General features: G+C 33.4%; 1 protein-coding gene across 1 annotated transcript; it reads right to left on the reverse strand.

Annotated features, from left to right (window-relative positions):
• On the reverse strand, positions 1 to 2,993 carry LOC18052160 (sugar carrier protein C). Its single transcript, XM_006449141.2, has 4 exons — positions 2,720 to 2,993; positions 2,280 to 2,602; positions 780 to 1,409; positions 1 to 678 (listed from the first exon to the last, which is right to left on the reverse strand). The coding sequence occupies exons 1-4, from the start codon at positions 2,850 to 2,852 to the stop codon at positions 196 to 198; spliced, it is 1,569 nt and encodes a 522-aa protein (XP_006449204.1). The 5' UTR covers positions 2,853 to 2,993; the 3' UTR covers positions 1 to 195.
• Between the last annotated feature and the right edge of the window lie 8,006 nt (positions 2,994 to 10,999).

Below are 10,999 nucleotides of genomic sequence, written 5' to 3' on the forward strand. Positions count from 1 at the left end.
TAACATGAATTATTTGTGCTACGTAATTGACATTAATAAGCTGCTGGTAGAGTTTTACATAGAATTCACTTCTGTATTGAGATGATAAAATTAGGAACCAAAGTTCAAGAACCTTGGCGTTTAGAAACCAATAGTATTTACTGTTACAAAGTAGAAAAATGAAAAACGGAAAATAAATTCCAGAGTTGTTGTTGATCACACATTCTTGGTAGCATTGCTTCCTTTATGCATTTCCACGTTTCCACCGGGGACAAAATCATCTTCACCGACATAACGTGACCAGAACCAATGAGTCTTCCACACTCTACCCATTTCTTCAATTGGAATTCCCTTGGTCTCCGGCAAGAAGAAGTAGACGAAGAATGACATCACCAGCACGAAGAACGCGAAGAAAAGGAACAAGCCAAACTTGAGATGGCACAGCATGTTCAAGAACACTTGCGCAACCAAGAATGTGAACAACATGTTGACAGAAACATTCACACTCTGTGCCGCTGATCGTATTTCGAGTGGGAAGATTTCACTAGGCACCAACCATCCAAGAGGACCCCAGGACCAGGCAAATCCAGCAACGTATATGCAGATGAAAAGCACTACAACAATTGCATACCACTTCGGCAGCTCCCCAGGATTCCCATCAATTCCAAATTTAGCACCAATGCAAGCAGCAACAACAGCCTTCGCAAACAGATAATGAGTTAGCGTCACATGAACAAAAGTAACAAGAGCTAATGGGTCAGAAACAGAATGACTATAACTGCTAGAAGAAAATCAAGTACCTGGCATATTAACATTTGAACACCACCTTCGAGGAAAAGAAACCTTCGTCCCCACTTATCAACACCATATATTGATACCATGGTTGCAACAACATTGACAATACCAGTGATCACGGCAGACATGAGTGAAGCATCGCTACCGAAACCAATTGTGTTGAACAAAACCGGAGCGTAAAACATAATGACATTAATGCCAGTAAACTGCTGGAAGAAGGGAATTAAAATGGCCATTGTGAGGTGAGGCCTATACTTCTTTTGTAACAAGTTCTTCCAAGGATATTCTACTTGCCTAGATGCTTCACTAGCTGCAACAAGGTCATTAAACTCTTCTTCAACATCATCAACACCGCGAACTTTTCTAAGTTTCTCCCTGGCTTCTTCGTGCCGACCACGTTCAATTATGGAATTTGGTGTGTCCGGAAGGATCATTGAACCGACGGTGATGATAAGAGCAGGGACCATGGCACCACCTAAGCTCAAACGCCATCCCCAGCCACCATGAATCTTATTAAAGAAGTAGTTCAACACATTTGCTATAAGAATTCCAACTGTGATTGATAACTGAAACCCAATGTTCAAAGCACCTCTGAATCTGTATGGAGCCATCTCAGAGAGGTAGAGTGGCACGGACTGTAATTACAATCAGAACCACATAATTAATTAGTTAAAACTCTAAATTACTGTGTCTTAATCAATTAATCATAAAATAATTAAATTATAAATAAATAACAAAAAGGTCTTCCTAGGAGACCCCACAAGTTATGTCAACATGCCCTGTTTTCAACAATAAAGACAGAGCTTAACTGTTGAACACGCAAATTAAGCCCCGATAAAACAAGAAGAATACAGCTTGCATAATTAATATAATAATAAGAGCAAGCTATTAACTTTCGATTTTGTACTCAACGACGTTGCAGCAAAGAAGTAAACACTCACGGAAAAAGATTCCACACAACATGTCATTTGCGAAGAAAAATAAGCCATGGACGACTTTGAAAAAGTAATATTTAACAAAAACCAAGTCTCCATTTATTTTCCTACGTTTTCTCATCAACCAAACAGATCAATAACACTGATTTTGAAAGAAACTCGGAACTGAATATATAGAAAATTAATGATCAGAAGTGGGTAAAAGCAAAGACAAGTTTCTGTTAAAAACACATTGTTGTCGTTTTGCAGGCAAGAAACTGTGTGATCTCTTAAGGGAAGGAAACCATTGGAAAACAGATCTGAAGAGCACAATACAACCCCAAAACAATAAAAATAATAATAATAACACAAAAGGACATGTTTTATGGACAAACACATGAGACAACAAGTGAAATAATTCACGGAGGGAATTATAGAGATTCTTATTTGGTTCGGACAGCACATTTTCTTGTCCTGTTCACAGAACTTGTGAATAATAATAACAAAAACAGAGCCATCCAAAAAATCTAAAAAACATACTAATCTCTCGATCCAAACAAAAGGAATAATCAGAATCAAATGAAAATTTACCTGGTTAGCGAAACCGATACCGAAACCGAGCAAAAGTCGGCCAACAATAAGCATCCAAATGGCTTGGGCGAAGCCATTGAGCAAGGCACCGGCAAGAAACAGGATACCGCCGAAAAACATAGACAGTTTTCTTCCGAATTGTCTCGTCACCCTTGACGCCACCAGTGATGATAAAAGGGCAGCCAAGTAAAGCGACGATGTGAACATAGTCAACGTCTCACTGTCATACTGACAGTACTGATTCGTTGACTCGTTCGCCTGTTGCTTCCTGTACACCGACGGGAAAAACTTCTTCAAAAATGAAGGCATTGAGGTCACACCACCTGTTACATTTCCCATTTCCCGTCATGAAATTAAAACCATCATTATTAGCCTAAATCAAACAAATAGAAACCGGGGGAAAAAAGGGTACACTTCTGTTCAAAACTAAATTTAATTACCTGAAATCCCAATATCATAACCAAAGATGAGGCCACCCATGGCAGCAACAATACATGTTACTAACACGTATGGGGTGAGGTTTCCGGGGTACTCTTTCCCGTTACCCTTATCAAATCCTCCAACAGCAGGCATTTTTTCAGCCTTTTCCTTTTTTTTCTCAACTCTAAGAAGATAAAGAAACGATGACACGGAGAAGAAGAAGAAGAAGAAAATAAACAAGAAAATTGGAGACTAAAGAGTAAGCAGGCAATAAAGAAAGAAGACACAGAGCGTTTAGACAAGCTTGGCAAGTGTATATATAGAGAAATGTCTTCCTATTTTCTTAGGTGGCGGACGACTGTTGAGCTGTCAACTATAGTTATTATCTTAATTGTGAATCAACTATAATTTCTTAATATGTGGGGGGGGTCACCAATTATTTTTCTGATAAGGTTGATTTTTAACAGAATATGAGTAAACGAGTAATGATATAATAAGTAACAACTGAACGAACTATTCTCTTTGTCCCCAAGTCTCCTTCACTTTTCCGCCGTTGGATGGTCCTACAAAATCGACTTAACAAATTAAGTTTCACATCGGACGGTGGGGACGATGGTATTAAAAATTCAAGTAATGGGAATCAATTAAGTTTTTTCTTTGAAAGGAAATAATGATCCACCAATACAAAACCATCATTACTGTTATAGAAAATAAAGGGTCGGTGACAAATAACGATTAGTTAGAAATAAATTTACACGTCAGGAGTGCGTCGACTAAATTTTGCCAGTTCACCTAATTTAATTTTCTGCTTTATCTGAAATCGGATAACGTTGGATTTGTAGGTGTCTTAAAAAGTTTTTGATAAAACGTGAACTAAAAGTTCTTTACAGCAAAGTTGTTCCATGTGATATATCAAAGATACCAGGTATAAAACACCAAGTGAGAGAGATACGGTAGTTGAAAGTCTTTTTCTTATAATACTTACGTAATTATTGGCATATTTTAAGGTCGAATTACGATTCGCAGTATCCCACATTAATTAATTAAAAAAAATCCCGATTAATTTCAGTATAACGAGCAACTTAGCGGTTGAAATGGCAATTCCGATATTTATCTGAAAAATGAGGGGCCTTTATTAGGAAGGATCGAGATGACGTATTCCAAGGCTTTTTGCTTGGCTGTCAATTCCTACTGGACTTGCGGGATATGGTAAACGTTGCCATAAAAGAGATTCTGAACTGGCTTACTTTTGCTGACAAATTTACCCTCTGATTTGTATTTACCGTATATTTATGACTGGTAGATGCTTGCGATTTTTAAGCCAAACAACGACCAGTCGACCACAGGTCTGAGTTTTGCCCGTAGAGGTTATCGGTCAGAATGCTTTTTTTTTTTTTTTTTTAATTTTTTTTAAGCTAATGGAAACGAGAATCTTTTTTATTCTCACAATGCTTCATGATTTTGTTTCTTTTTTTCAGAAAATATCTTCCGCCCACATAGGAAGATTCGTAATAACTAGAGAAGCATGTTGTTTACTTCTCTTAAAATAAAATTATTTTAAACTTGAAAATCAAACAAGGGAATACTTTGTTTATTAGATAATCTTCCCAAAAAAAAAAACACAGAGAGAATACTTTGACTCTGTTTAGTTGTTACTTATTATATCATTGCTAGTTATTATAGTTTATACAAATTCTGTTAGAAAATCAACTTTATCAGAAAAATAATTTGTAACAATCCCACGTATTAAAGGAGAAAAAAGATCAGTAATTCGTAATAATGATGGTTAACAACTTAACATATAGTCATGTAGAGGAATTAACAAAGATAATCTATTTGATTTTCATATTTGAGTTGTACTTGTCATTTTAGTTTAAGTAAGGTTTTGAGTTGCATTGTCTATAGCAGAATAAGATGTAGTCCAATTGGGAAGTCATTGACTCATATTTGGATTAATTTTCATATTGTTTATCTGCTCAGAGTTGTCTGTCTTACTTGTGGTATTTTATTTCATTTCTTTAATCAGAGTTCAGAGCAAAGCGAACTCTTTTTTTTTTTTTTCTTTCTTTCTTTCTACTATTTCATAATTCGAACGACCAGTTAAATACAATGATTTAAAAAACTATTTGAATGGGTCCCGGAGGCTCTATTTGTAAAATTATTTAGTCTCGTACGTAGAATAATGACCACATTTGTCGGAGGCTCGACATTATCTTCAACATGCAATCAATTATTAAATCAACTAATAATTATAAATAAATAATAAAAAAACTAAGAATACACATTTTCCATTCCTATAGTAGAGTATTGGGGTCCATTTCAACGATGAATCGGTGATAACTGTTTTTTTTTTTTTTTTTAAGGATGTAGTAACTGTATTGCTACTATATTTACAAAAAGTGACAGTAATTAAATGGGTGATTAATGAACTATAGACAATTGGACATGACCATGGCCCTTGAAGCTTCCATTTGGGCATTTCTATTGCTTTACAAAAGCAAAAACATAAATTTCCAACCAAACAACCTCTAACAAGTTAACAACAAAAGGTGAAAAAAGAAAAAAAAAAAAGGAGGGAAGAAGAAGAAGAATTCGAACTCTATAAAGTAAATGAGAATATAAACAAAAGAGAAGAAAAAGGAAGTCGTAATGATTACTACGATATATATTCCACCAACTCCTGCTAAGAAATCTTCATTGATCTCCATTGTTGAAGGACCGTATCGAATTTGAATAATAGAAACGACTTAATAATAATTGTTAACGTGATAATTTTGTGATTCATACAAATCAGATTCAGAATTCTTAAAATTTTTATCGCGAGTTAAACTTAAATTCTTCAACATGAAAGCGACTGAATGTTACTAAATTGCTTCTATACAGTTTCTTTATTTTAATTTTCCCATTCAGTTGGCTAAAAAACCTCCACGGATATTTCCAGCAAAAATTGTTTTGTTCCAATTATTGGGTCATGAAAGTCCAAAAACCATAAAAGCCATGAAATCCAAGAATCCCACCAAGACACAGCTAATACATAAAATAGCGCATTCGACTTAAAGTTATTCAACTAAAGAAATTTGCTTTGAGTATTCAAACTTCAAACAAGGCTGCCGGCTTGGCCATATAATAACAGTACTTGATCACTTCATTTCAATGGAGATGCAAGAAGAAAAAAACGTGCTTGACTTCACAAAGTCAACAGTCAAACAACATACGATAATCGACGAGGGGGTCCCAGCGGTATCTTATGCAATCGTCTAGTCACTATAAATGAAAAGTCTTTGCCATTTTAATTCCGATTACATATTACGGGGAGGAAGTGGACTGAGTTCACACGTACTTCAAATCAAAATTGATTAGAGTCCCATTCACACGAATTCTTGACACTGAACTAGTGAACTGGATATTAAGATCAGTGCATGTCTTTACTTACTGTCGTCATGCTTATGTCTTAATTTAATCTGTCATAAATTTTTGAATGCTGATTTGTTTTTATAATCGCAAATCTACAAATAAATATTCATATTTTAGAATCTTTTGGAACTAACATGGATTATTTTTATCACGGCACAACAATTGTGATTTTTACTTATTAATATTTAAAGATATATCTACTCTATCCACATATGTGGATGGTGTTCGAACAGATAACTCGATGGATTTTGAATAAGGAAGTAAAAATATATAAATTTAATTAATATTTCATCAATGTTTATGTTGTTTTCTAACACGAATGTCGGGACATTATAAAATTTGAGTTTGATATTATACACAGGCACAGCTATGATTCAGCATTGAATTGTAGTAAGACAGCTTTGTGCAGCATTGAATTAGAAGATTAATTATATCTTTGATACTAGAGACGGATTTGTCGTGTATTAATTTTATATTTATCATTATTCTATTTGTGAGGTCACCATACTAGAAAATTGTGGTGTGGCCCACTAATAGCTAGGTTGACGTTCTGGTTCAAAACAACGACTCATAATTTTAGAAGGTTAGTTAATAAATTATATTAGTCATAATATTTAATTTGTCATCATTTTTTTTATGTCTTCTTAAAATAACTAAAAATGAATATTGTTGGCCGTGGAAGCAAATCATTTTGGATAAAGATGATTTGTCATTGTATGGAATTAATAAATGATATGTTCCTTCGTCGAAAAAAAAAAAGACCCCAGCATGAAGCATGAATGTGCATAATTTCCAAGGCCAGGCTAGAAAGTGGGCAAACTCGGTGTGAATTGTTTGGGAGCCGAAAATGAAATGAATTAGGTTTTGGATAAAGACGAAATTATATGAACAAATGGAAGATTGAACAGCTGTATCGTAAATGGTCCAGTCAGCAACCATCTAAGCAATACAATTGTACAATGGTGGCAAATCTCTATGTGGTTTCCTTTTACTGCGTACTGCCTATGCGCCTTTCCTATTAATTTTTTTTTATGAAACAAAATTTAAGTTTTAGTTCAAACTTCAAAACCAAACGGTGCAAATCCTCTCCCTTCCTTTACTACGAGCCACGAGGGGAGGAGATAATTTTACACGGTCCGTGAAGAAGAAGAAGAAGCAAATATTAATTACATTGCCGCGGCAACACGAGGCGTCACTCGCTAGATAAGTATTAATATTTCTTCATCAGGATAAGGCAAAGAAGAGATAAATACAGAGACGTCAGCGCTTCACCAAAATAAGTAAAAAGTCAACAACCCTAATCACCTTATTAAAATAACGTATTTTATATTAAAAAAGAAAAAAGCTTCATAACAAATGAGTTGACCGTCCCACTATCCCCAAGTTTGCTCGCTGATTTATTGGCTCATTAATAACGAGGTATGTGACATTGAAGATATTTGATATATAGAAAATTTTTAAATGTGGGTTTTGCTTATATATGCATTTATATGGCAACTATAGGATGAAACTGATGTTACATGAACGAATATTCAACATACAGTGATTGAATATCGGGTAAAATAATAAGTTTTCCAGGGCCAAGGGATCGGCATAGACCATATAGAGGTGTTACTTAATATTTTTGTGATTTATTCACATGATCTCGGCTGTCCACATAGCCCATAGGTGCTAAATTATTTGACGGCTAGCGGTGTTCATGGTTTTCTCGGCTTGTAAATTCAATTCACGGCTCTAATTTTGCCAATTAACTGAGGTGGGTGTTGCTTTCCCTAGCCAATTGAACTCGAAATCACGTGTCAACAAATATGAACTTTAGTAAAGGCTCCTTTTTTTCAACGTCTAATGTTTGCTAGTTGGCAATTGGCTTATCTGAAAAGAATAATATACAAGGTTTCGCCGCATTCGAACGCTTTCAATGTTTATGTATCTACATAATTAGTTGTACAATTGATATTGTATATTAACATCATAATTAGTTATTGATTTTGGCATTAACCTACATGTTTTTTCTTAATTATGTGATACTGAACGTGGAAAGGCGTATTGAAGCAATAATAATAATAATAATAATAATAATAATAATAATAATAATTTTTTAATATTTGTTTCCTTGTCAATATTTTCAAACAAGTGGAGTTGATAATGATATACTAAAAAGATAGGTCATGTCTGTGGGGTGAGGTAGACATCTTTGAATTGTTATTCATTTGAAGGGAGAGTCAGTAGACAACAGATGAGTTAGGTTTTCCGAACTTAGGTGGATCTTTTAAGTTATATAAATTCTTGTACTGGGTGGCCATAACCATAACTACAACAGATAAAATACAAACTTAACTTTCGAGAGATTCTATTTTAATCTTATTAATTCTCCACCCTTCGGGATAAAGATTGAGCACTCATACAATACTAGTATGTATGTGTGTGTATACAAATATAAAATTTTAATTATATTAAGGTATTTTTTTTTTTTTTGAAATCTGAACAGGTCTAAATTCGAAATAAATCTAAATATTTAAATTTGAATTAGATGTTTGTTTTTTATTTGAATCTCATAAAATAAATACCAAGTTGTTTGTTTTTCTAATTTAAAAAATCTAAAATTAAGTAATTTTGTATTAGTGTTCTTACATAATTTTAATGATTAACAAATAATAAACATCTCAAAGAACATAAATAATATAGTATTTTGTTATAACATACATTATGTTCAAATGACTACAACCCTTTAATATTCTAAACTATAATATGTTAATCAATTTTATTGTATTTTATGATGTCTTATATACAAAAAATTGAAAAGATAAACAATGTTAGTTTAAAGAAAATAAAAACATAAAAATATAAATAATCCCCTACTATAGTATCACAAGTTATAGAGATGAATAATATTGCTAATTCTAATAGGGATATTTTAGAAAATAAGTTATAATGATGTCATTCAAACTTAGAGATGGCCAATGGGCCGGACGGCATGTGGCACGGCACGACACAAACACATTTCGGTGGGGCACGTGGCACGGCACAGCATGCACGTGGGCTGGGCCAGGCTTAGAATTTTGGGCACGTGGGCCTTAAAAGCACGGCACGATTATAGATGAGTTACGCACGACACAATGAAAAAGCCCGCAATAAGCATGTTTTATTTTTTAATGAAAGTAAACTTAAAATTTTATGATTTTACAAATAACTTGAAATTGAATTTTTTAAATTCATTTAATTGTTAATTTAAAAAAAATACTATAATTGATTTATATTTATAATTTATTAAATAAATAATTGATGTCATGATTTTAATGAATAAAATTATAAATATCATGATTTTATAAATAGACATTAATATTATTGTGAACTATGATTTATGACTCTACGTAACTCCAAGTTAACAATTAAGTTAACCCTTAAGAAAATTATTTTTATTATTATTATTATACTATAAGGTCAAACTTAGTAATTAATATTACATTTTCTTACTATTATTAGTTTGTTATTATTGAATATGAACTTGAATTTTGAATATTTTATTTTATTAAATTTGAATAAAGGCATAGATCTAAGAAAAACACATAGACTTGAAAAAAGTACGCCAACAACTTAATATGCGCTCTTAAAAAATAAAAAAAAAACTTAGTGGGCTTTTTTTCTTAGGCACGACACATGTGGGCACATCACGAATGGGCATGGTATGTGTGCCGGGTCAGGCCTAAGCAAAAAAATTTAGATACGGTACGAGCACGCATGAGCCTTGCTTTGGTGCCGATCTGGCCCATTGGCTATCTCTACTCAAACTTTTTAAATTAAAAGTTTAAAATTTTGTTTAATAACTTAATAAGTTAATAACTGAAAATTTTCTTTATTATGTTGAAAACTACATAGACTTAGAGTTATTACAGCTGCCTCAAACGCACTGTTAACGAATGAGCTAGCTGAAATTAAGTCAATTAAATCATTAAGTTAGAAAAAAAAATGGGCCCTAACATTAATTCACATATGCATAAAGTATAGATTAAGTGTGAATATCATCTGATGCAGACTACTCTTTTAATTTGTAAAATACAAAATAGAGATGGTTTGAAAAACTAGCCATAAAAGACGAGAAAAAAAAATTCAATCTATTTTTTTTTCTTTTATGGATAGTTAAGGAAATCACATATATATTAAAAAACTATCAATGATAACGACTCCTCATAAAAGCAAAAGTTTATAGCCAAATAGTTGTATTTATTTCCCATATATTATGGATTAGCATAAATGGTTCAAATTATTTTACGTTTTACCATATTGACATGTGACTGATGTTAAATATTAAGGAGCAATTTTGATAAATTCATTTATTAAATAATTAAATATTATATTAATGAATCTATTTTTGTTACACTCTAATCCCGATCTTCCTAGTGATACGCGGGACAAACATAGTTATAAGTTGTCCAAGTTGCCAAGAAAAAAATTCATTTGCACGACTGCACGAGTAAGAAATCATTGTATTTTTTATAGGTTGCCCTCATTCTGTATATATTAAGGACAAGTAAAGCTTTAAATTGTGTTACTCTAGCTCAAAATGAGGTGGGTAATTTTGTACTAACAAATGAGATATTCTTATATTTTGCTATTGTATTTAAGTAACTCTAACCCATTTGGAGTTCATTATTCACATAATTGATACTTAGCCAAGAGTGTAGAAAGCACTCTTCTCTCTCGTTCTTGCCTTTTGCGTGTGCAGATTGTGAAGACTTGAAGTTGTGAATTCGCAGCAAATTGCAGAGGCTTGGATCACGGCAGCAGCTGGGAGTAGAAGCTTCATAGCAAGCTTAGGGATGGTCAATCTAGGTATAAAATTCCCCCTTTCCCACCCCCCCCCCCCCCCCCCCCCCCCCACCCCCCCC

Source organism: Citrus clementina, unplaced genomic scaffold (assembly GCF_000493195.1).
Source record: "Citrus clementina cultivar Clemenules unplaced genomic scaffold, Citrus_clementina_v1.0 scaffold_2, whole genome shotgun sequence".
Taxonomy (NCBI): domain Eukaryota; kingdom Viridiplantae; phylum Streptophyta; class Magnoliopsida; order Sapindales; family Rutaceae; genus Citrus; species Citrus x clementina.

What these genes read in the sequence shown, in the direction of transcription:
- LOC18052160 (XM_006449141.2), bottom strand. Translation starts at nt 2,852, where the DNA reads ATGCCTGCTGTTGGAGGATTTGATAAGGGTAACGGGAAAGAGTACCCC. An exon ending in TTATGATATTGGGATTTCAG is followed by an intron (nt 2,603 to 2,719) that starts GTAATTAAATTT and finishes GAAATGTAACAG; the next exon opens with GTGGTGTGACCTCAATGCCT. An exon ending in TTCAAATGTTAATATGCCAG is followed by an intron (nt 679 to 779) that starts GTACTTGATTTT and finishes CTGTTTGCGAAG; the next exon opens with GCTGTTGTTGCTGCTTGCAT.